The 25,607-nt window shown below is 38.6% G+C and overlaps 6 protein-coding genes across 9 annotated transcripts in view; 3 read left to right on the forward strand and 3 right to left on the reverse strand.

The window, feature by feature from the left end:
• Nucleotides 1–468: 468 nt before the first annotated feature.
• Nucleotides 469–1,855, reverse strand: LOC124336474. The gene is made up of 4 exons (XM_046790302.1): nt 1,496–1,855; nt 1,109–1,441; nt 957–1,042; nt 469–887 (listed from the first exon to the last, which is right to left on the reverse strand). Exons 1-4 carry the CDS (start codon nt 1,511–1,513, stop codon nt 716–718), a joined length of 609 nt encoding a protein of 202 aa, XP_046646258.1. The 5' UTR covers nt 1,514–1,855; the 3' UTR covers nt 469–715.
• A 574-nt stretch (nt 1,856–2,429) lies between these two features.
• LOC124336263 (G2/mitotic-specific cyclin-B2-like) lies at nt 2,430–4,597 on the forward strand. The gene is made up of 9 exons (XM_046790001.1): nt 2,430–2,534; nt 2,618–2,786; nt 2,845–3,059; nt 3,119–3,299; nt 3,363–3,524; nt 3,588–3,842; nt 3,905–4,023; nt 4,082–4,226; nt 4,289–4,597. Exons 2-9 carry the CDS (start codon nt 2,748–2,750, stop codon nt 4,400–4,402), a joined length of 1,230 nt encoding a protein of 409 aa, XP_046645957.1. The 5' UTR covers nt 2,430–2,534; nt 2,618–2,747; the 3' UTR covers nt 4,403–4,597.
• Nucleotides 4,598–5,997: 1,400 nt separating this feature from the next.
• Nucleotides 5,998–24,760, forward strand: LOC124336074 (G patch domain-containing protein 1 homolog). The gene is made up of 7 exons (XM_046789702.1): nt 5,998–6,192; nt 11,258–11,347; nt 21,735–21,913; nt 22,001–22,336; nt 22,400–23,583; nt 23,641–23,930; nt 23,993–24,760. The coding sequence occupies exons 3-7, from the start codon at nt 21,844–21,846 to the stop codon at nt 24,738–24,740; spliced, it is 2,628 nt and encodes an 875-aa protein (XP_046645658.1). The 5' UTR covers nt 5,998–6,192; nt 11,258–11,347; nt 21,735–21,843; the 3' UTR covers nt 24,741–24,760.
• LOC124336071 lies at nt 6,159–10,926 on the reverse strand. Of its 2 annotated transcripts, none has more exons than XM_046789698.1 (9): nt 8,651–10,926; nt 8,518–8,592; nt 8,356–8,439; nt 8,223–8,285; nt 7,960–8,088; nt 7,769–7,846; nt 7,600–7,707; nt 7,394–7,543; nt 6,159–7,339 (listed from the first exon to the last, which is right to left on the reverse strand). In XM_046789698.1, exons 1-9 carry the CDS (start codon nt 10,161–10,163, stop codon nt 6,846–6,848), a joined length of 2,694 nt encoding a protein of 897 aa, XP_046645654.1. In that variant the 5' UTR covers nt 10,164–10,926; the 3' UTR covers nt 6,159–6,845. The 2 variants fall into 2 exon arrangements, with proteins under 2 accessions (XP_046645654.1, XP_046645653.1); XM_046789697.1 differs by having other exon boundaries at nt 7,960–8,097.
• LOC124336199 lies at nt 14,079–16,163 on the forward strand. Its single transcript, XM_046789910.1, has 5 exons — nt 14,079–14,297; nt 14,367–14,560; nt 14,627–14,805; nt 14,869–15,260; nt 15,325–16,163. Exons 1-5 carry the CDS (start codon nt 14,171–14,173, stop codon nt 15,960–15,962), a joined length of 1,530 nt encoding a protein of 509 aa, XP_046645866.1. The 5' UTR covers nt 14,079–14,170; the 3' UTR covers nt 15,963–16,163.
• LOC124336056 overlaps nt 18,131–25,607 on the reverse strand; it is a 65,773-nt gene continuing 58,296 nt past the window's right edge. For 2 of the 3 annotated variants that reach the window (XM_046789660.1, XM_046789659.1), the window contains exons 8-9: nt 18,909–19,058; nt 18,131–18,854 (exon numbers count right to left, since the gene is read on the reverse strand). In XM_046789660.1, coding sequence (XP_046645616.1) covers nt 18,361–18,854; nt 18,909–19,058 — 644 coding nt within the window. In that variant the 3' untranslated portion in view covers nt 18,131–18,360. Of the gene's footprint in view, nt 18,855–18,908; nt 19,059–19,124; nt 19,230–19,302; nt 19,363–19,420; nt 19,487–19,557; nt 21,746–25,607 lie in introns of those variants that run through there. The other variant, XM_046789663.1, reaches the window with a different exon arrangement.

Consider the following 25,607-nt stretch of genomic DNA (forward strand, 5'->3'; position numbering starts at 1 on the left):
CAGTGTGTGTGTGTGTGTCAGTACCTTGATACGATGACAATACTCAATTTTTTGGCGATTTGATGGATGTTCGCCACTTCCGGCACACAGCATCTTCTTATCTCATCATCGGCAGCCTCTCTTATTATTTTTCTCTCACTTTTTTTTTTATTTTACAATTTCAAAAAACAATTTCAAACCCAATTCCTTGCCGTTGCTCCCTCAAATTTGTTTCATGTTCGTGTGAATTATTCAGTTCCAAAATCGAATTTTTCCGTTCCGATATTACAATACACACACCTCACCCTACACACAGACACACACATACACTTGAAGAACTTAAGTCTCTTATTATATCTTTTTCTCACAATCCGACACAGTTTTTAGGAATCTCCTGAAAAAATAAAAAAACAATGTGTGTGTGTCCCCATTTTTTTTTTTTTTTTTTAATTATGTGGATATTTATATGATATTCTCTTCATTCTTTTGTTTATTCGTTGCGGGCGTTGACTAAATGAAGTTATGTTCGTTACACCATTGACCAATCCCGTGACGCTTTTCCTCATTTCTTCGGCAAAATGAACCTCAATTCGATTTCTACCTTTCACTTTTTATTGAATGTGCGTGTTTGTGAATTTGTTTATTTTGTAATATGATTTCGTCATTGTAAAGAAAAATTCAAAAAATAAAATTACAAAAAAACAAACTTAAAATCAAATTTTTTAATCCCATTATTTTAGAGTCGTTTGGATATGATTCGAGCGATTTCAGTTCCAGGGATCGACGGTCCAGTCAGATTGGTTCCTCTGATTGTGTAGCGGTTCTTCCTTCCATGGGCTTCCGTCTGGACATTAGCCACACCGGCGACGTTCTCTTTCGGTCCATTTCCAATGCGTCTCATCGTCTCTCTAAAGTAAACAGCGAACACAAATTTGATTTAATTATTTTAAGAAGAAACTAAAAATAAACCAACTCACTTGATGACACGATATCCATTCTCATCCGCTTGGTACTCGACCGTCCGCAAGACAAAGCCATCGCTATAAGAATAAGATCCGTTGACCTTAAAACATCAAAGTAAACCCCCGTTCAAGTGTTGTGCAAATAAAATAAGAATCTCTCAAAGAACCTGAGCTCCTCGACGCGTCTCTTCGCGGTGTAGTTGTCCGCCTTTGATTCCGTCTCTGACGTCACTCCGGAAGTGATAAGAAGCGTTTCTTGCACTGGCTTTTTCATCGAACCTTTCGGAATCTTCAATTGGAGCACCTCCACTGCCGTCAGTAGGAATTACCAAGGCCCTCAACAAATTCTCTTCCAACATGTCGTCAACCGGAATAAGCTCCGTCATTTCAGAGGTGAGAATCGCTTCACCCAGCTGGATTCCGGGCCATTTAACTTTTCCGCGGGATGGATTAAGCCTCCCGGCGACGACTACATTTAGTGCAATCAAGACTGCAATCATCTAAATGAAGAAATTTGAATCTGAAACTGAAGTGGATTACAAATGAATGTCTACCTGAAGTGCGGATTTCATGATGGAGAGAACTTGACAAGAACGACGACCAACTTGTAATAGGTCCGTTTTGATCAGTGTCGGGTCTTATTTATATGTTTGGCAGACTGCATGCGGATGTGCTCTGCAGACCTACGATGACCTGCCTTTCACTTTTCTACGGCGGAGATGACACGCGGAACGGAGCTCACAAAACTGCTGACCTGATTTGAAAAAATAAGACTTTCACCCCCCAATAGCAGATGTTTAGTTTCTGTGTTGTCTAGGAATTTTTCAATTTTTTCATACAATAACAAATATGATTCGCTAAATCGCTATTTTGGAACCAAATCTACAACACTACTGCACGTAGTTTTTCCCCGTTAGAAAATAATGTATTTCCCTATCAAGATTTAAAAGTTATGTCATCGATCTGAATGTCTGTCATAGAAATGTCGACCCCTACCAACTATTGGGGTTCAATCAAATAGCCTTGGGCATTTTTTTTCTGACCCAGTCTCCAATTTATCATGACACTTACCTTTTATCCTTTCCCTTCATTCATTTAATGCCCATAGATTGTAATGAGTGCAATGAATCATAGTTTAAATTGCCTGCAGGTATTGAACCTCTTCCTGCAATATTACGCCCCTCTATAATGGCGTTTGCATTCAAGGACATTTCAGTTAATGTAGACATTTAAATGCATCAAATTAATTAATTTCAATATTTGCATTGGCAACATTTCTGATTCTTGAAAGTTAAAAGTCAACCATGAAATTTTCACACGAGTTTTCGATGAAAACTTTTCGTTTTTCTCGAGTATTTTCTCAGAAAACTAGAGATAAATATTAAACTTAATTGCAATTAAATTAATTTTTATTCAACTTGTCCACAAAGCGTAGTCAGGTAGCAACTACAAGCCCGCTAGCCCAAAGGGTTTAAACATCCAAAACAAATGAAGGCAGATTTTGCCACCAACGGCAACATCGCACTTTTAAAACTTTTAAATAACACTTGTTTCTCAACGGTTTTCATCATTCGACGCTCTTCTCTGTGCAAGGTAAGTCTTCGTTTGCATCTTCTTGCAAATTGAAGAATTTAAAGTGCTGGTTGCTTGATTTTAATGGGCTCTTTTATCCTTAGCTGCTCCAAGCTGTTTTTAGTTTTGTCAATAATACGAGTTCCTCGATCTGCTTTTATCCTCGTATCGACACTTATCACCCGAGTTTGTTTTTACGTCTTGAACTTTTGATTATTATTTTAACTGTTCAAAATGCCCCGCCTAAAGTTGGATGCTGCCCCTTCAAACATGGTGAGTTAAACTTGTTTACATTTTCATGGGATATGTGTTAACAGGTTGTGTTGTGTAGATGCTGGAGAATCGCAACAACCCACTTAAGGCCAAGTCCACTACGGTTGGGTTTGTGGTTCAGAAAGCACCAGGCCCTAGTCTGCGACCCAGAGCTGCTCTCGGTGATTTAACAAAGGCCACAGTCAACAATCAAGTCAAGAATGAGCAGCCAGATGAAAAAATTAAGAAGCCTGCCATGGGTATTGCTCCCAGAAAGCCTCTCCAGAGCACTAAGTATATTTGTTTGCCCATCTGATTTTACCTGTTGCTTTCAATGTCTTGTCTCTATGCAGTGTCACTAAGAAAGTTGTTCCAGCTGCAGCCCCCAAAGCTGTGGTGTGCACAAACAAGGCTGAACCTGAAGCTTACTCCAGTAAGCAGCTTCCCATTGAAGATATTGATCTTGATAGGGATAACCCTCAGTTGGTTTCTTATTATGCCAAAGATATCTACTCTTACTTACGTCAATTAGAGGTATTTGTTTCCTTTTACAAGTGTATTATGTGTAACTAACTTTGGCTTGCCTTTTGGTTTCAGAAATCGTACATGATTGGAGCTCACTACATGGATTTTGGATACATTATCCGGCCAACTATGCGTACTATCTTGGTTGACTGGCTTGTTGACGTCCACGGTCGCTTCAAGATGCTTCAAGAAACTTTGTACCTGAGCGTTTCTGTGATGGATTCTTTCCTTCAGGTATGCTTGTATTTCTGGTTTTATTTGGGCTTGTTTTTATTCAATATTTGTGTCGTCTTTCAGGCTGATTCCACAGTTAACCGCAAGGAGTTGCAGCTTGTTGGCCTGACAGCCATGCTGATTGCGGCCAAGTTTGAAGAGACATGGGCTCCCGAGATCAATGATTTCGTGTACATGTCTGATAAAGCGTACACTGCAAAGGATGTGCTTGCTATGGAGTGTCGAATGTTGCAAAAGTTGGACTTCCGGTTGGGTCGTCCTCTACCTCTTCACTTCTTGCGCCGCAATACTCAAGCTGCCTCACAAATTCTCGATCAGGTAGATTCACTGCAATCAATACTTCAGTCTGTATTTTGACTAAAACTATGGTTTTGTAACAGGTCGATGTTTTACACCACACGCTTTCGAAGTATCTTATGGAACTTACACTTCCCGAGTATAGTTTCTGCCATTACTTGCCCTCAGAGCTTGCTGCCGCTGCTCTTTGTCTTTCTCTCCGGTGAGTTGTACTTCTTTTAAGATCGAGTTCTGGTTAAATGAACGTTATTTCATTTCAGTATTTTGGATGAGAATGACACGGACGGCAGCAAATTGTGGAACCACTCCATGGTATACTATTCTGGGTACACCTATGAGAGTTTGGAACCCCTTATGGAGAAACTATGTGGCCTTGTTGCTTCTGCTGACGTCAGTAAATTCCAGGTAACATAGCCCAAAGTGCAGTCTTCTTCGGTTTGTGGTTAATTTGGTTTTTGGTTTCTCAGGCTGTTCGGAAGAAGTATGCTTGCTCCAAACTGTACAACATCAGCACTGTCCCTCATCTGAAGTCGCCGTTAGTCACAGTACTTGCCAAAAGATCAGCAGCAATCAAAAATTGAAGGATGGCTTTAGTTCATTGAAATTTTTTTCCTTAAAATTATTGTTTTCGCCTTATGGTCGGTTTTACCGACCGGTTTTATTATGTTCACATTTACGATAAAAATTTGCGTGTTACGGGTAGGTAACGTAGAACTGTTTGAAAAGGTTGTCATTTATAATTGCCAAAATAAACGACTCGAGTCTCTTCTTCTAAATCTGTCCTCCTCAACGGGCATGTTTGATGGAAACTTTCAACACACACTTGTACATAACCATGGCTGACTAACTCTCAAATAAACTGACTGACAAATGTATTTCAATTTGGTAAAGACAAATTTGATATTTAAAAAGTAACAGGGTGATCAAAGCAGCATTTATTGATCATAACATGCAGTTTTATCCATGTTTAACGTATTACAATACTGAAAATGAAACTTTTCCAGTCAACGCATTAAGAGTTGGTTTATTTTAAATATATCCAATTTAAACTCAACTTCCTCTGTCCTTAACTTTGCATTACCGTGACCTTAATTGCATATTCATTCAGATGAGTATATCCAATACATGTAGTTCAAAGCCCAAATTTAAGTCATTGTATAATGTAGAATTGAGAAGATTGTTACAATTAGCGAAGTAGAAACTACCGAAGGGAATCATGTAATAAAACAATATGAAATTATGAAATCACTTTTGCGTGAAAACTGCTAGCAAAAATAGTGGTACATTTTTGTGTGGTAAACCTATAAAAGAGTGAGGGCACCTCCATCCCGCGGCTATCGGTACATGAAGAACAGACTGCACAAAGTGGGGTGTTGGGTGGATTCGTGAGCAGCTTGTAGGTTGCAGTCATCAAAAATAATTTTCCTCCCAATTATTTCAAGCTTCACTCGGCGGGTATATAAGCACACCAGCCAAGTCCTAAATTCATTCAGTCCTCTTCCGACATCAACAACAACAACCAACAACAAGTCATGTCTTCCCTGAAAGTAGTAAGTTGTTCAAATTGCCTTCATTCCAACTGTTTCTATTTTACCGTTCGGTTTCTCATATCGCCAATTCTGTTATACACGAGTCTTTTCTGTGTTTTCAGTTCGTTCTTTTGGCTGTTATCGTCGCCATGGCCGCTGCCTACCCACAGGGTTTAGATTCTCCTTACAAACCAGCAGCCAGCTATGCAGCTCCCGCGTACAAAGGTGCGGGATACGCCAACGGCCGTGCCAAGATCCAAGTCTACCGTGGGCCCAGCAAAGGTTACGAAAGTGGCAAGGGAGGATACGGCGGTGAAGGATTCGCTCCTTGGGGATTCTACGCCACTCAGCCCGAAGATAACAAGGCGTACGGTTATTAAAACTTGAACGATTACTTGACTTGAAGTGAATGTGCGATCGGCTGGACCATTCGCTTTAATCTGAATCTGACTTGACGCTGTGTTATCCATTTTGTTACTGTTATAGATTTTTTCTTGATATAAAAACAAATAATTTCATCAAGTCGAATAAAGTTTTACACAAATTTAAATTTTTTTGTTTATGCGTTCAAACGACTCTGGCAGCAACAACCGCGAAATCAATTCAAAGTAGTTTGCTACTGTTACTACTAGATGGCTTGATGCTTGCAGACGACAAGTTGCATTGTTGTTGTTTACTGTGCTTGTGCTACTATTTTTCTTAAAATAATTTGTAGCTTTTTAAAAAAACTTACACTTCCCATTATGGTCTCAAAGTTACCTTCAGCCAATCTGACAAATTCTAATTTCAAACAGTTCGTTTTCATGAACAATCAGCGATGGCCTCTTCTCTGTCCAAAAGTAGTAAGTTTTGAAAAACCTGATTCGTTTTCCTGATTTTATTTATAATACTCACATTACTCATTAAGTTTACTTGTTCAACGTATCCGCACTCAGCTTTTACGTCTAGAGATCGATTTTATGTTGTTTCCGTTGATTCAATGGTAAATTTTTCATTTATGTATCACCTGCGTAGACTTTGGATCAGTTGATCAGTAGGACTGATCTAAACTGAATGATTGAAGTAATAAAATCTAGTCAAAATAGAAGACATTGGTGTGAGACTGGGACAAACATTTGTCGAAAAAATTCCCAATTGACATCAGTGCCCAACACTTCACATAACGAATTTCTGTGCATTACTGTGCAACTATATTACAAACTTTTCTAAAAATTCCAATCTAGTTCCAGTCCGACCCGCGTTTTGTAAATCAGGCAATCAAAGTTGGTTTTTTACTTGTTGCATCTACATTTTTGTTGGTAGAAACTTTCAAAAACTGTTTGTGTATTTAATTATTTGCATAAACATTTAGAATTTCGAAGAAAAATTCTCGCCTCTTAGTGAATAAGAACCGAATGGATTTCCTTCCATTTTCCGTTATTGATCAAATCAAATTATTTTTTCGTGTTAATATCTGTCAATCGATGTTGATTTTGCCATTTCGGGTGATCAGAACTCAAAAAGAGGCAACGATTTCCTCCTCCAACATGAAACCCGTGAAATGGGTGTATTGACCATCATAATCGGTCAACTTCACGCCTTGTGACATGCTACTTATCTGCGCCCAGACTTTATCGCCTTTTGCCAATTTTAACGTAGACTGGATGGTCACTTGTTCGTTTTGACCATCTAGGGTGTAATACTCTTCGGCAAAAGCCAATCCGATTGAACGTCCGTTCAAATAAAGGCTAATTGAGAAGTGAATAAGTTTTGATGAAGATGGTAATCGCGAAAGTGCCGTGAACGAGAAGAAATAAATTCCCTGCCGTGGGGCCGTGAACTTTCCCGACGATAAATCCATGGCATTTCCCTCGTTCACCTGGGTCAATTCGTACGTAATCGGAGTACCAGTTGAGGTGAACCAGCGTGTCTCGTAATGAGCTTTTCTCTGGACGTAGAAATAGACGGGCGTTGATTTAACGTCGGCGTATCCGATCTTTTTCTGCAAATCTGCAAATAAAAGAGTTAGACAAACAATAACCAGGAATCTTGAACACGCCGTACCCTTTCCATTAGGATAAAAGTTGCAGTAAACAGCTTCCATCTTCATCGACCCTTTCACCAAAAAGAATCCGCTCAGTTTATGGCCCATTCGCTGCAAATCTTCACATGAAGTTGGCATTTCACCAATGTCAACTATTATTCTCGTTCTGGCTGTGGGGGGAAAAAAACTTTTTTATTTCTCTCATAGGTAAAACAATATAATTTACCATTTAATTTTTTCGTCAAAATCGCAACGGCGGAATCCGTCTTTTTCCATGCTGTTCTCGCTGAGGCCGCCACATTTTGTATTGTAGTTTCCAGCTTACGTGAAGTTTCTGAACCATTCCATTCGATTATACTTAAATAATTTCATATACCTTTAAATTTATCTTTTACCTCTCAGTTCTTCTTTTAGTTCTTTTCTCAGATTGTCATTGGCGACTTTTAATTCTTGACGAAATGATTGCGAATTTACTACACAGTCACAGAAAACAAAATGAAATATTATTTTTGTTCTGTCATTCAAATAATTAGGAATGTGGATATAGGTCCACAATTTCGAAAATTTCAGAACAACAATGAAATACCATTTAAATCTGTTGATAATTCGCTGACGGATTTGCTGAAATCAGCCCTCGTTTTCGCCAACTCCTCTTTATTCTCTTTTTTCTCCAATTCGATTTTGGTTTTGATTTTCGCCAGTTCCTGCTTACTCCCTGTAATAACTAATAAGGAACGTAATTGAAACAATTTTAGTATGCAGAAAAAAGACTGTAGGAAACAAAATAATTATTTAGATTATTTTTATAAGTAAAAAAATTTGCTGTGCCTTGTTTCTTATTTGGTTAACCTTTTAGTTCGGATGACAAATTTTCAACGCTTATCTTCATTTCTGCCAATTCTTTTTCAGTCGCTAAAATTATGGAAAGTAAAAATGTGCATAATATTGCATTCTTCTATTTAGTTTAAATAATGATTAATACCAATTAATTTTTTTGATAAATCATCAATGGTTTTCCTGAAACTGGCATTCAATTTGATTTCCTTATTAGTTTTTACTATAGAGCCTGTGTAAATCAGAAATTTTTTTTTTTTAAATTAACGGGAACCATTTATTAGAATTCTTAATTAATAAAAAAAAATACCTTCTAATTTACTTGCCAAATCGGTTCTCGTGTTGGTCAATTCGGTTTTAGTTTTCTCCAAGAGTTCTCTAACGCCTGCAATGCGATTGCAATTATTTTTTTGTCAACTTTTTTCCGATAAGTTATTCAATACCTGTCAGTTCTTCCTTCAGATTGTTCCATTCGTCAGTGACAATCGATTCCACTTGTTCCATAAACTTGATCGGCATCGACAGCTCTGCGTTCGTATAACGGAAACGGACGGTACGGTCCTGAAAGGATTGAGAGTCGCGTAATTTGCACAAATTGATTCTGCTAAGTTGCATGGGTTTTGGCACGAATTTCTCCCCGTCCCATTGGACGTGGTCTCTACTTTCTTGTAATAACCTTTTTACTTCTTCCTTCAAAATGTCGATACTCCGGGAGCTACCGGAATCGATTGCCATTTTCCCTGCAATTTTTGAACTTATTTTGTCCACGTCAGCCCAACTGTTTGGGTCGTAATCGTGTTGGATTTTTTCTTCGATCTCTAAATTTCTATCATATTCATATTCGTCCCAACTTGGAAGTTCCATCTCCTCATTGTCTTGTTCGAACTCCATGTCTTGATTCCTCGAAGTTAATATTTCCATTATTTCCGAGTTTTTCACCGCGGCTTGAAACATATCCACCAGCTTCTTTTGAGTTTCCTTGTCCATTTTGTTGACGATTTCATTCAACATTTGCGTCGTTTTGTCCGGCCGGTAATTTTCCTCATCCCAGAAAACAGAGTCCCACATTTTGTCGCATTGTTCTTTGATAGTCGTCCTGGACGTGACAAGCATATTCTTTAAAATATTTAAAATTTGCGATTCCGTGTCAGGAGACCCGACTTCGTAGTCGTCGAATGTATCCATTCGGATGTTGGTGGCCATTTCCGCCAACATTTTCTTCTCGTCGTTGGCTGTCAGAAAAATTTCTTTTTTGTTTCTGAATTTCTGTAAAAGATTAGTGATCATTTGACCGGAATTGACACTTTCAATGGTGATGGTCGTTATTTTGGTTTGCGACTTCTGTGATGACAAACTGTAGAGCATTTTCAAATGGTCAAATTGTTCAGGATTAGATCGCATTTCATTGGCCAGTCTGTCGCAGACATTCTGGTCATAACACAACAGAGAAAGCTTCAGGGTCTTGCTCCTGTCATAATTCGTCCACACTGGCGATAAAGAATAATCTGCTGTTGGTATGTTGCTTGTGAGGCTCGTGAGAATAACCTTCTCCAAGGGAATGACTCTCACGTTATGGGATTTAATTTCATGGCCGACGATATCATTCAAATATTTGACTACTTCATACTGGACTTTGTCGTTCCACATTTCAATGCGAAATCTCATCTCTGGCTGTTTCGTGACGTTGTTATATGAACTAACGGCACTTTTGTTATCCAATAGCGCAATTGGAGAGTAGAAATACTTTTTCTCGCTAGTTGTCGTCGCCTTGTGATTGTGGGCGTGTTCATAAATGTCAATGAGAAAATTGCCGTACTCCATGGAACTTAACGCATCCGGTGAGATTTGGAGTTTCGCCCAAGAAGAGGAAACGCCAGGGTCAATTGATTGGCAATTGCAGCAAGTGGCAAAAGCCCAAAAGATGGTGAGGATAGACCTCATCGGAATTTTCGCCATTTCGAGTCAAAACGTGTGTAAAATACAGTTTGGGGAGAGGCGAGATGGGCGGAAGAGATGCGACAGATTTGTGTTTTGCGATTCAGTTGAAATAGTAAAAATTTAATAAAAATTTCTAATTAATCACATAAAAATTAAATAAAATGTCGATAGCAAGGCCTAACTTATTTATAGATGCTGATGAGATATAGGGAAACCAGATTGGTTTTGTCGGCGAATATTTTAACTCAATGGGAACTCACAATTTACTTCGTATTCACGGAAATATGAAGACAAACTCATTTCGCTTCAGTTTTCTATGGGTCTCGTCAGTGTATGCGCGATTAAAGTTCAGCAACAAGTGGCGATGGTGAAGCAGTACATACCCATTTTGGGTATGCTTTCACATTTTTTATCTTTTTAAGCGATATCAAATAAAATAACCGAAGATAAGAACAAGTCTGAAATACAACACATTTCAAACCTTTCAAACTAAAATCAGTGTGGCACTGTATGTAGTTGTCTGACTGACACCAGCCACAAAGGCACCGCTGCATTATTGATTGCATCACGTTGTTGTTGATTTTTAGAATAATTTTATTTAATTTTTAAAATCCTACTGATAGTGATAAAATCCTTATTAGATGCGGATGTGTACGCGACGTGTTATTTTCAGAGTCTCTGGTTGTTTCGTAATCCTGTTGTCTGTGCTAAACGGTATTTAATTTTTAGCCATTTTTGTCTTTCACTTGTGACAGTAGCTCGATTGCATATGAATATTGACATGTGCTTTAACTTTCACTGTGAAATTTGCCTCATTGTAAAGAAATAATGTGAAGCGCATCCAGTGATTTAGAGTTTTTGCCCAAGGATTAAGTTAACGATTGATGCTAGAGTAAAGACAGCCGACTGACGAAGATGCATTCAGATCGGATCCGTTTGTATTCTAATACAACATATGCCCTAGAAATAGCATACCTCTAGAGAGTAGGTTACCAAATCAACTATGATGTGAATAAAACCAATGTTAGCGATTTCCTGTAGTAGTAGCGAAGCAAAAGTTTGTTTTCAATAAGTTAATGTCTTGAATTTTTTATTTTTTATTTCCTCTATAGGGAGCTTCCAAGTGGTAATCTACGGTTGAATAACATTACTCGGGCATTGAATTCACTCTTGGCCACTTTACGTAAGACTTCTGTCTTAAGGTAACAATAAAAAAGTTTGAGTATGAAAAATATTTTTTTCTTTATAAGGCATAATTACCTTTTTGCGCTGCAGCATTCAGTTCATCGCATTAATTTGCATAGTTTATTTTTTCCCTCTTTATGCCCATAAAAAAATTACGAAATCAATTTTTTTAAAAAAATTAGTTGTACCGATCAATAAAAGATGTTTTTTTTTATCTGCAGACGACAATACATTTCTGTTTACATCACGGTGATGCAGTTTCAAAAATGTACTCTTGAATTCTTGCTGGATTAGCCATTATCTCTCGTGATAATATTGCAATTTACGAATGAACGGATACCAGAAACAAATATAACCTAAAAGAATGAAGATTTCATGAGAGAGATAAAGATGACTATGCTAAAGGGCATGTTCCATGATTAAGATCTGTCTTTGCAACAGTTGGAGCTATTCCAGGTAAAATTTTATTCCTCTACTGTAACAGCAAAAATTATACGTTTATTCATTGTTGAGGTTTGCCAGCTTTTCACAACTTAAGAGTTTCACTCTGCAGGTATAAAAACAACCAGCCTAATCCTTAATTCATTAACTTCTCATACAACATTGTCATAAACAACAATCTTCCCTAAAAGTGGTAAGTTGTATATGTATAGATTGCCTTCATACTGTTTATACTTTACCTTTTGGTTCCCCATGTCGCCAATTCTTTTATACACGAGTCCTTTCTGTGTTTTCAGTTCGTTCTTTTGGCTGTTATCGTCACTATGGCCGCTGCCTAGTGCCTACCCACAGGGTTTTAGATTCTGCTTACAAACCAGCAGCCAGCTATGCCGCTCCCGCATACAAAGGTGCGGGATACTCCAACGGCCGTGCCAAGATCCAAGTCTACCGTGGGACTAGCAAAGGTTATGTAGGTGGAAAAGGAAGATTACTTGAAGTGAATGTGCGATCGGCTCGACCATTCGCTCTAATCTGACTTGACGTTGTGACATTCATTTTGTTACTGCTATTAGCCTACTTGTTACTTTGTTTCTCTTTTTTTTTCATGCATAAACAAATTATTCCTCTTGTGATTTATTGATTCACCATAATTATGGAATAATTCGTGGCGGAGTAATTCCTCTTCTACAAGTTCGTGGCCCTACACTAGAAAAGTTATGTTTACCGATGGAAGTAGTGAGTGAAGAAGTCTATCTCATCATCGAGTGCTGCCCGAATATTTGCCGTGTGATAATTGTTTTAGAAAGTACCGATGCGGCAACTCCCGAACCGGTAATAGATGTCGTCCACTCTTCTCTTTATTCCCCAAACTATGTAATTCCGTTAAGTATGCTGAAATTCATCTATCTGAAATCTTACCATTTTTTTCACCACTCGCTATTCTCGCTATTTCACGTAAATTATTGCTATTCATTTGTCTTCCCTTACTCTTAGGCCTACAGTGATTTCCATATAGTAAAAAGTGTGTCACTCTTGATGACCACATCATTGAGGAAGCTTGCACTAGAAATTTCCCGTAGGGATTCTGTACAGGTTTTTTGGCATACGGGAGGATTAGTTCAAATTTCGCCAATAGATGGCTTTTTGGAATTTTGAACTGCGCGCGTAGAATAAAATGGAAAACGGTTTGAACTGCGCGCCTCGAAAAAGAAAAACGGTTTGAACTGGGCGCGTAGAAACTGGCATCTAGGCTCTAGCGACCAAAAGGAAAAGTTAACTGGCATCTATCTAGGCTGTAGCGGCCTAGAGACCCCGCCACACCTAAGTCGCACCCCTAATGTTTGACATAACTTTTGATTGTTTCTATATTTTGATTTCGATATATATTTATTTTAATTAGTATACTATTTCAAGTAAAAATATCAAAATAACTTAAACGAAAAGCGTAAGAGGGGGTGGGGTTTGGTGCAAGGGTTGGTGGGTGTTGTGGTTTGGTTTGTTCTAACTGTTTATAGATTTATCTGTAACTATAACTAATTATTTTTTATTTCATATTGCTTATGAAAATAATAAATTTTGCTGTTACTTAAGCTAAAAAGAGAGTGCGACGTGGGGTGGCGGGGCGAAGCCTCCGCCACACCTAAGTCGCACCCCTTATGATTCACATATATTTTTTTATGTTCCGATAGGCCTATGTTTGATTGATACTATTTAATGTAAAAATATAACGGTAATTTAAGCGATTAACGAAGCGCGAAGGGGGGGGGGGGGGGGGGGGGGGAGGGCGGGGGTTGGCGGGCTTCGCCCGCCACCCCCGTCCCCCCCCACCTATTGATTCACCAATCACCATACCGATAGATTCATGTAATTAATTTTGAATTTCATGTTTACTTTACTTTTGCTTTTTTTAATTTAAATTTAGATATTATTTCCTACGGGAACCTCGCAAACCGGAACGGGATTAGTTTTAAGTATTTGACCAGTTTAAGGTTGCACGGTTAATTGTTCTAATGTGAGCCAGAAAGGCATCGTTTTCTTTTTAACGAAACGAATCCTTGCTTTGTCCGAAATTTTTGTGCAAGACTTTGGAAATGTGAACTTTAATCATTTAAAAATGATGGTGGAAGAGAAGCACTGGAATATTAGGCATATAAATGTTGTAGATTAGATGAGGTGATTGCAGAGTTCGTTTTTAAATTTTTGCATGTCCGATTCACTCGAGTTATTTAAAAAAATCTGGCAAAAGTGCATCTCGTGTCCATGCAATTATTCTGTTCGCGCCTTAGGGGAAGGGAGAGAAATTCAGAAAAATATCTAGTGTGTGATCGTTGACATTTGTTGTGGTTAATGCGTCTTGGTTTTCTAGACTTTCAGTGTTTTCTCTTACCATTATCTTCATCATGCCTCAGCCGAAATGGTACCACAAATCTCTATCAGAATTGTGTATGGACAGTATCGTCGATAACATGGAGAAATGGACGGCATTGCGTAGTTTGGTGCACGTTTCCACCCCCTTTTATCTTCTTCGTGAGTTTCACTTTATTTGTGGAATAATTGGTTACTATTATTTATCTATCTCATTTTCATTACATGCAGCTTCACATTGTCTGGAGTACATTATTCAATGTCTCAATGAAGGCGGAAGGCTAAACGAAGAGATGTTTGATTTACTCCTCAACCCACATTTGAAAGTTCTTGATTTATCGGAAAATGCATTTGTTTCAACTGAAAATGATGATGATATCGAAACAAATCTTCGGATCGTGCGTTTAGCATCGGCCAGATGTTCGGTAATATTTAATTCGACATTATTATATAAAAGTGGATTATGAATGAATTACTTTTTACAATTACAGCAACTTACTACATTGAAGTTTTTTAGTTTCAATAAATTGCCATCCCCAACTCAAGTAGAAGAAACTTTTACTCCCATGTTGCAGCTGTTTGAACACCTGCAAATCCTTGATTTATCTAGCACGATTTATGGTGCAAGTTGCATGCTCTATCTTGGATCAACTTGTAAACCAAAAATAAGGTATCAAGGGTCTACTTTAATCTAGTAGATTGATTGTATTACAATTCTTATTTTTCCCCCTAGGGAGTTGCTAGTTGATTGCTGCCCTGGTGTGACCGATTTAGTAATGCAAGTTTTCTGCAACAGTCAAAGTTCCCTTCACAAATTATCAGTTCTAAGCACAAAAGTGACTCATGCCGGAATTAGATTTGCTATCGAACATTTACCAGAGCTGAAAGAATTAAGTTCTTCGACTGATATCTCACAAGTTTTATTTAGAATCTGTAGAGAAACCAGAGATTCAAAAAAATGTTCGTTGACCAAGTTTTCTATGCGGACCGTGATCCAGACTCTGCGATACATTGTCCCCTATAAAAAAGGCAACGTTTCGTTGATGGTTGAAATGTGCCCGTCACTCGTTGATCTTTTCATTGATGTAAACGGCGGCAAAGGATTTACGAATGAGGAGTTATTAGGTGAGACAAATCTGAAATGGTGGTATTCTTAAAGGTATGGAAACTAAATGCAATTTTATTTCAGGTTTTCGAGAACTTAAACTAATAAAAAATCTCGTAATTGAGACATCCTTTATGCCGTCAATCTCTATTCGTGGCGGAGTAATTCCTCTTCTACAAGTTCATGGCCCTACACTAGAAAAGTTATCTTTAACGATGGAAGTAACGAGTGAAGAAGTCTATCTCATCATCGAGTGCTGCCCGAATATTCGCCGTTTGCGACTTGAAATAGAAATGTCGTATCTGGAAACTCCCGAACCGATGTTAGATTGCGTCCACTCCTCTTTTCGTTACTCAAAGGAAGTAATTCCGTTAAGGATGTTGGAAGAAATCATTCTGTTATCTGCCGATTCTTCTTCGCCATTCGCAATTTCACGCAAATTATTGCTGTTGCTTTTGTTTTCCCCTTCTCTTACATTGATTTCCATATGTAATTGTATCACTCTTGATGACCAGATCATTGAGGAAGCTTGCACTAGAAACAGTTTCAAGTATTTGACCAAGTTAAAGTTGACCCTTTGTTCTAATGTGAGCCAGAAAGGGGTCGATTTTTTCATGAACGAAACGAATCCTTTGGCCAAAATTACTTTGGTAGACTGTGGAAATGTGAACCTTGAGAATATGAAAACCATGGCTCAAGAGAAGCATTGGAATCTCAGGTAAACATTGATGTGTGTTGATCGGATTAAGACAAATGCGATCCAACATTCCTTAAGCTTCGAATCCTGTTTGAACATTTTCTTATTTTCATGTATGCTTTTACAAATTTCCACTTAAAAGGGAAAAGAATATTGTATTAATCCAAATGCTGTTTTTCTGTGATAATCAAGAAATATCTAAAAACATTCAATAACATCTATGTTTCAATTTAACAATCAAACTTTTTTCAACAAATTTTAGGATTTATTTTAGAGGTTTAAATTCAGGGATGACTACAGCTACACCACACTCCGATAAGCTAAATAAATCTTATTTTGTTGTTGTATATTAATTTAGGACATGATTTTCATTAACTTGTTGTTAGTTCGCTTAATTGTCCGTTGTAATTTGGTCAAACTAAATTTCTCTTCCTTCAAGCTGATGTCAGAAATATTGGCGTTGTTCTCTGGTGATCCTACTTTGACAGTGTGACTGGGCTCTGCTGGTGCTGGACTGGTAAAGATATTCGTTGCTACTGGTGTTTCGTTTGATGCTGGAAAGATAGGAAAATAATTAAACTTATCATGATTTAAAACGATCGTTGGTGGCTGTGTCGAATAACTGATGAGGTTAGAACAAGTAACTTTAAGAGTAGTAGGTGGATCGGTCGTCATTGGCGTGCCAGTTGTTGGAATATATTTAGCTGTTGTCCTAATTGAGAAGTGATTTCAGTGTTAAGTACTTAAGTCACTTAAGTATATCCCTGTTTATTGTATTGCGGTTTTCATTCGAGGGGTCATTTGAATAGTAAGGAGATGTTGACTTTAATACGTCGAATTTTTTACGAAGGTAATCAGATTTAAGAGCCATCAGCCACAGATTTGTAGTCGACGAGGTCATTTCTGGGACTTGTTTCACATTATCGGGTTGTTTATCATGTGGGTAAATTTCAAATGACGAGTACTGGTCGTCAGTTTGCTCAGGAGAATTCTAAATGATCCATGAAATGTCTTGATCGTTGTTGAAATAAGTTGTGGGTGGGCGAACGGTCGTCGATGATGGCCGCTGAATTGTTTTTGCATTGGACGCTGGGAAGTAAGCGACTGAATCCGACTAATCTGACGGATGGCTGGATTCGGGGGATTGCGAGATGAGCCAAGATTTGTTTTCAGGATTGTTATCATCATTACAAATAGATGGTTGTTTAGTTGGTGTGCTGTGTTAGTTGAAAGAGTTATTGGTATACTTTAGTAACGGGAATTTGATGTTTGAGACCATGGCTGGGCTTGTTGATTATTCTAGGCCTTTCTCCTGCTTCAAAATCTTCCATTTGTCGATTTATCCATCGTCGACTGAATCTGACGTTTTCCTTGCCTATTCCAATCGTCTTGTCATTCACACATTCACCTGATTTAATATTTATCTTTGTATTGTTCACCCAATTTTGAAAGTTGTATTACCTTGAAGGGTAAATGACAAGCCCTCAGGGTTTCCGACACCGATTCCTGTATTATCCATGTAATAATGGTCACATCTTTTGGTTGGTGGTTATTGTCGACGTACCACTATGGAAAGGCGGAACGTCGCCAATGCGCCCGCAAATTCTACATTTCGCAAGTAGGCCTATAGATTTAACGGGATTGTTATTAGATCAATTTCAGAGTGTACTGGCAGACCTTTGGTACTTTGCTTCCTTCATGAATGGATAAACACGGTAAAATCCTCTAGTGCATCCGATGATCCGACCACTGTTGTTGTTTAGTGTTTACTCTTGAATATGTGATACAGTTTTTGTTAGTTTGTCGAGTAATTAAATGTGCGCTTTTTATTGTGGTCCCAGATTATCTACAGCCTTCTTCAACCAATCAGACAAATCCTGAATTCCTGAATTCATCCAGTTCGTCTTCATCAGCAATCCTCGTGTCTTCTGTTTTTCTGTCTGAAAGTAGTAAGCATCTAGTCCAACTATTCGATTGGTTCTCACGATTTTATTTATAATATTTGTACATTTTACTAGTCCGGACTCATGGTATTGAGATTTTTGACCGATATTATTTTAGAGTTTTTCTGTTAAGTTTTTTCAATTGCAAATTTTTGGCTTAAATCTGGCCTGCGGCAAATTCGGTCAGGTCTCAGATGATCGGGCAAACGATTGATGGGATTGTGAAAGAAATACCATTTTTGCAGGTAGAAACTTTAAAATCTGTGTGTGTATTCAGTACTAAGTTCGCATTTGCATACACAGTTAAAATTTTTGCGTAGATAGAGAGAAGAAATTCCCACCCCTTAATGAAATTTAGAACTAAATGGATTCCCTTCCAGCATTCACCGTTATTAATCAAACAAAAACAGTTTTCCGTGTTAACTGTCAGTCTCGCTGTCAGTCGATGATGATTTTGCAAATTTCGGGCGATCAGTACTCTCAGGAGGACGCGACTATTTCCTCCTCCAACATGAAACCCGTGAAATGGGTGTATTGATCATCATAATCAGTTAACGCCACCCCCCATGACATGCTATCAATCTGCACCCAGACCTGATCGCCGGTTTTCAATTTTAGAGTAGACTGGATGGTCACTTGATCGTTTTGACCATCGGCGGTGTAATACTCTTCAACAAAAGCCAATCCGATTCGATTAACGTTCAAATAAAGACCAACTCCAAAACGAACAAGAAGAAAAGAAGATGGAAATCGCACCAGTGCCGTGAACGAGAAGAAATAAATTCCCGGTCGCGGTGCCGTGAACTTCCCCGATGGTAAATCCATGGCATTTCCCTCGTTCATCTGGGTTAATTCGTACGTAATCGGAGTATGCATTGCAGTGAACCAGTGGGTCTCGTAATGAGCTTTTCTCTGGACGTAGAAATAGACGGGCGTTGATTTAACGTCGGCGTATCCGATCAATTCCTGTCGCGCTGCATACAAAAAAATGAGACAAGCAATAACCAGGAAATGTGAACACGTCGTACCATATCCATCCGAATAAAAGTTGCAGTAAACTGTTTCCATCTTCATAGACCCTTTCACCAAAAAGAAGCCGCTCAGTGTATGTCCTATTCGCTGCAAATCTTCACAAGAGGTTGGCATTTCACCAATGTCAACTATTTCCCTCGTACTATCTGTTGAAAGGAAACTCAAATTCTTTTATTCCCCTTATATTTGAAAAAAAAAAAATAATAATTTACTATTTAGTTTGGTCGTCAAATCCGCAATAATGGACTTCGTGCCGCTCAATTCCAATCTCGCTGAGGCCAAATTTTCTATTGTAGTTTCTAGCTTATTTGAAGTTGCTGAACCATTTCATTCGATGAAATGAAACTATGAAAATTTATCATATTCAAGTTATTTAAAAATTAATTATACCTCTCAGTTCGTGTCTCAAATTGTTCAGTTCCTCCGCTGAGGCCTTGACACTTGAAGTTTCTAAACCATTTCATTCGATTATAAACCCTTATTACAGTTATTTAAATTTAAATTTTACCTCTCAGCTCTTTTCTCAGTTTGTCTTCGGCGATTTTTAGTTCGTGACCTAATCGTTGCGAATTGGCTACACAATCAGAAAAAAAGTAAATTAGAATCAAGAATGCAATCTAGAATTCAAAGAATTGTTTTTAAAACCTCTGAGTTCGTCCTTCAGATTGTTCCATTCGTCAGTGGCAATCGATTCTGTGTGTTCTTTAAATTTGATGGACGACGACAATTCGGCGTTCGTGTAACGGACAACAACGTTGCGATCATGAACTTGATCCTGAAACGATTCAGAGTCGCGAAATTTGTGCAAACTGATGCTGGTCAGTTGCAAAAGTTTTGCCACGAATTTCTCCCCGTCCCATTGGACGTGATCTCTACTTTCTTGTAATAACTTTTTAACATCTCCCTTCAAAATTTCGATCCACCGGGAGCTATCGGAATCGTTTGTCATTTTCCCTGCAATTTTTGAACTTATTTTGTCCACGTCAACCCAACTGTTTAAGTCGTAATTGTGCTGAATTCTTTCTTTAAATTTTTGATTTTGCTGATCCTCTTCCTTGGCAATTTGACATTTTTCGATTTGATGGCGACTGAATTCCTCTTCATCGATTGATTCAATTTTCATTTCATTTCCATGCGCATTTAATGGTTGATTTACAGGAAGAAACTCTTCCTCCGCATCTTTATTACTTGAAGTTAATATTTCCATTATTTCCGATTGCCTGTCCTCTTCTTTAAACATATCCGCCAATTTCTTTTGAGTTTCCGTGTCCAGTTTCTTGATGATTTCATTTAATGTTTTCGTCGTCTTGTCCGGCCGGTAATTTTCCTCATCCCAGAAGACAGAGTCCCACATTTTGTCGCATTGGTTTTTTATGGTTGTCTTGGACGTGACTAGTAAATCCTTTAAAATATTAAAAATTTTAATTTCCGAGTCCGGAGACACGACCTCGTAGTCGTCGAATGTATCCATTCGAATCTTGGTGGCCATTTCCGCCAACATTTTCCTCTCGTCGTTGGCTGTCAGAAAAACCTCTTTTTCGTTTCCAAATTTCTGTATTAGAGTAGTGACCATTTGACCGGAAGTGATGCTGTCGATGGTGATGGTCGTCTGTTTGGTTTGCGATTTCTGCGGTGACAAACTGTAGAGGATTTTCAAATGGTCAAATTGTTCAGGATTAGATGGCATTTCATTGGCCAGTCCGTCACAAACTTTCTGGTCATAACACGACAGAGAAAGCTTCAGGGTCTTGCTCCTGTCATAATTCGTCCACACTGGCGATAAAGAATAATCTGCTGTTGGTATGTTGCTCGTGAGAATGACCTTCTCCAAGGGAATGACTCTCACTGTATTGGATTTAATATCATGGCCGAAAATTTCTTGCAAATGGTTCACAACTTTATTTTGTACTTTGTCGTTCCACATTTCAATGCGAAATCTCATTTCTGATTGCTTTGTGACGTTGTTGTATATACTAACGGCAGTTTTGTGATCCAATAGCGCAATTGGAGAATAGAAATATTTTTTGTCGCTAGCAGTTGCTTTGTGATTATTGGTGTGTTCGTACATTTCAATGAGAAAGTTGCCATAGTCCATGGAACTTAACGGATCCGGTGAAATTTGCAGTTTCGCCCAAGAAGATGAAAAATCGGGTCCGTTTGATTGGCAAGTACAACAAAAAGCAAATCCCAAAATGATGGTGAGTATAGACCTTATCGGAGTTTTTGCCATTTTGAGTCAAAACGTGTGTACAAAAATAGTTGGGGGAGAAATTTGTGTTTTTAATTGCAATTCAATTTATATAAAAGTATTTTTCGAACTAATTCTATGTCAATTAAATAAAATTTCGATAAAAATGTCTATCGCTTGATACGTGGAGACAAAATTGGTTTTACTTACACGTCTGTATGTGAATTTTCAAACTGAATAGGGACTCACAATTTACTTGGTATTTATTCATAATTATTGAGGCAGACTCATTCGACTTGGATGTTGACAGAGTCTCGCAGTGCATGCATTTACGCGATTAAAGTTCAGACGACTATAAAGTATAGACAGTAGTGTAATTTGATATCTTTGCGGGTCAAAGCATTCGGGATATGCTAACAAATTTTTTATCTTTTTAAACGATACACAGAAAAAAGATAAGAGAAAATCTGAAATGCAACAAATTTCAATCCAAAATCAGTGTGGCACATATAAATAAAGCTGCGTAGATCTTCAAAAACAATAAAAAAATGTAAAAAGTAAAATAAAAATCACGAAATCAAATATTTAAAAAAATTAGTTGTACCGGTCAATAACAGATGGCGTTTTACTTCAGACGACAAGAAATTTCTGTTTACATCATGGTGATGCACTGATGCAGTTTGAAAAATTTTATTGTTGAATTCATGCCAACATCTCTCGCGATAATATTGCCACACGAATAAATGGATACCAGAAAAAAAGAGCCCGAATCTTATGTCACGTACGGGACTCCTCTTGATCCACTCGAGGAAGGTGTGTATGCTATATGCTAACAGTTGGAGTAATCTGGTTGCAAACGGTGTGGTTCTTACTAAATTTGTTCTCGTTTTACTAAATTAGATGATTTAGCAGCGAAGAAACCAATTCGTATTGAAGATCAAGAAGTGAGGGATGAAAATGGCAGAAGAAGATTTCATGGCGCCTTCACTGGTGGTTTTTCGGCGGGTTACTACAATACTGTTGATACTAAGGAAGGATGGAGGCCTGCTGAGTTTAAATCCTCCAGAAGTGACAGGCAAAAGAAGGAACAGAAACCACAAGATTTTATGGATGAAGAAGATCTTGGAGCCTTTGGTATAGCACCTCAAGTGCTAAGAGCTAAAGACGACTATGGTGAAGGACATGTGTCACGAAAACGTTTAAGACCTGTCTTTGCAACAGCTGGAGCTATTCCAGGTAACATTTTATACCTCTACTGTAAACAGTAAACATAAAGTCAATTGTTTATTCATTCTTTAGGTTTGCCAGCGTTGCACAACTTGCTTCATCCAATCAAAGACACAATTGGAATAAAGCTTTTACGATCCATGGGATGGAAACCAAATCAGGGTGTTGGACAGAGATTGACCAAAAAAGCAAAGAAAGAAAGAAGGAAAAGACATGAAGAGACTAGAAGATACGGCTGTGGCATGCCACCTGCATTGAACCAGGGAGAGCAGCAAAAAAGTGATGGAGAGAGTGGTGATGATTCTGACGAACAATTGTACGCCCCCGACGACGTACCTTCCTTCGTAGTCAAACCGAAAACCAACATGTTTGGTCTTGGCTACTCGGGACTGATGCCTCATCATTCAACCGCTGCTGTTGCTCCAAAAAGTGGATTTGTACTTTTCGAGCCGACCTTAAAGCTGACGGATCGGAAAAAGAAACTTCAAATTGCCGGCCAAGCTTTTGGTGTTGGGGCTTTCGAAAACGAAGATGAAGACATTTACACTAAAGATGATATGTCACAATACGACTTTGAATTGGGAGGTGTGAAAACCAAAAAGAAAAATTCTCAGATGCTGGCCTTACCGTGTTCAGATATCCTTGATGGCTTCGTTCGAGCAGCGAGAAATGAACCCATTCACAAACGTTACCCTGCTCCTGTTATTCCAAAGGATTTCGTGCCTATTCACCGCAGTATCAACTCAAGATTCGACCTGAAACCCGTCACTCAAGCTGAGCTGAGAGGATTGGGCAGACACGATCTCAATGCCCATCAAAGAGCCGCCATTCTCAACGATGTTTTGAGTATGCCTCCTGAAACCCAACAGGCGTCTGAACCACCTAAAGCAGAGCCACCGGTTCCGTTGACTCCTGCAGAAGTCGTTGCTCAGGCATTAATTCAAATCAAGAAGAATATCGCAGCACAACAAGAGAAATCTGGCCAAGTCGTCCAGCAAGAAGCAGAACAGAAAGTTAAACTTTCTTTAGTTAAATCTGCACCAGTAGTCGACCCTGATAAAGAAGCAAAAGTTACTAAATTGAAGGCTTTTATCGAAAGTTCTCGGACTATTTCATCTTTCCAGCCCTTCGCGAGAGATATGGACAAACAGTACAGATTCGAGGCCTTCTGTATTCTCTCCAAAAATAAAAGACTCGAAGAATTCCATCTTCTCCAGCCAGATAGTATGACGGCTTGGGAACGTGAACGTGAAGAGGTAATGGGAAATAATGATTATACCAACACAATTGTGTAACTGATTTCTTATGTTTAGGTCGAGTTTGATAGGTCCCTGACGCTTTATCGGCCATTGACTGCCACAATGCAAAATCGATTCACTTCAGGTGGTCACGTCGAGGAGAATATTCAAGGCGGCTTGGTAGCACAGATTGAATCTTTTCTACCACAAGAAACTCCTCAACCTAAAAAGATTCCGGTCGTAAAAGATCCAGCCAAGCAAGCAGCACTCCGGAAGCATTTTGGGCCACTTACTCGGAAACGAATTCAATGGAAACCTGATCGTTTGCTTTGCATTCGGTTTAATGTCCCGAATCCTTTTCCTAGGTGTGTTTATATTTGTCAAGTTTGTTTTATCAATTATTATTCAAAATTATTTCCTCATTTAGTGCCGGAGATGCTCAAGATTCAGCTAAATTTGTTGCTAAAGGCACGTCTGGATCCAAGTTTTCCATCTTTGATGTGCTGAATGCAGTACCGCAAGCCGGTCCCTCATTCATGTCGTCTGGCTACGAGAATATTCCTTCAGGTCCAGTTCAAGGACCAGCCAACAAAGTTCAAGAACTCGAATGGGATAAAGCTGAAAGAGGAGAGTTGGAAGAGAAAGCCGAACCAGATCTCGTCCCAGATGTTGGCCCGTCTGAGGAAATTAAGGAAGAAACAAACCCAGTGGAAGTTCCTTACGAACGTCCTCCAATGGATGTCTTTAAAGCCATTTTCGCTGACACTGATTCAGAAGACGAAGAAGAAGAGGAAGAAAAGGAAGATAAAGAAGACGTTCAAACTAGCAAGAAGAATGAACAACCAAAGCCACCAGTCGTTGAAGATATTGACGATGATGCCTATGGTCCCCGATTACCAGTCTCCAGTGGTTCAAACAAGGTGGCAGTTGTTAATTTAGCTGCAAGTCAGGAAGCCAGCAGCCACGTTGAATGGGTGGAACGCAAAAAGGAAGAGAAAAAGAAGAAAGACAAGAAGGATAAGAAGAAGAAGAAGAGTAAAAAGAAGAAAGATAAAAAGAGCAAGAAACGAAAGAGACGCCATTCCGATGTCAGTTCGAGCAGCAGCGATGACGAAGTGGATGACGTTGAAATATTAAAGAAAATTGTTGCACTGAAGAAAATGCAAAAACTTTAAATACATTTTAATTTTCCTGACGTTCGATACAAACCAATATCGCGTGTATTAATTAATCAAATGGTTGAGATCCTCTCAATATCCTTTTTAACTTTTCATGATTAGTTTAATTATTTTTCACCACTTTCCCCACAAGCTACACAGTTTCCGTGAAATCCAACAAGAAGCGGACAGCTGGGCACTCTTTTCCTTGGTCTTGTCTTCGATTGCAGATTGAGTATTTTCCTACCAATGAAAAATTTTCCAGAATCCCTTTGGTAGATCCTTGGCAACCGCGCATGGTAGAAGAGCAGACAGCTGATCCACCAAAGTGTCTTATAACCAATCTTCTGTCATCACTGCTTGTTTCGGCGACCTATCTGTTCTCATCCAATCTTCCGGGAATACGGCGTGATGGCTTTCAGTATATCATCGACGGAACATCTCGTCGTAAAGGTAAGCTACTCTTTCTTGTTGATTTTTGGGTAAAAATGTGTGGCAGCAGAGTTACATGAGTAAAGGCAGAAAGGTTGTTAACTAAACCAAGAGTAATTACGAATTTGGTCTTCTTAACTTCTTTTCTGAACGTAGATTGATCTGTTTGTCACGCCGCCTTTTTATCACACACTATTGCATTTTGTCTTTAGACTGTCCATTTTTGTCAGGCAATTCCCATTTCCTGATATTGTATGCCCGACATAGTTTGGTTTTGAGGAACAATAGAACAAAGTTTGAAGGTTGAGGTCGTTCAGGGTCGAACAGAGGAATCTGAAATATGTTTTTAGTGTAGCATAATAGAATTAACAGTCTGTTGAATTGACCAGTTGGACATAGTAGACCAAACTGCCTCCAACTTGTCCACTCATGACTCATTGATTCTTTTTAGCG

The sequence above is a fragment of the Daphnia pulicaria genome, chromosome 4 (genome assembly GCF_021234035.1).
Source record: "Daphnia pulicaria isolate SC F1-1A chromosome 4, SC_F0-13Bv2, whole genome shotgun sequence".
NCBI classification, from domain to species: domain Eukaryota; kingdom Metazoa; phylum Arthropoda; class Branchiopoda; order Diplostraca; family Daphniidae; genus Daphnia; species Daphnia pulicaria.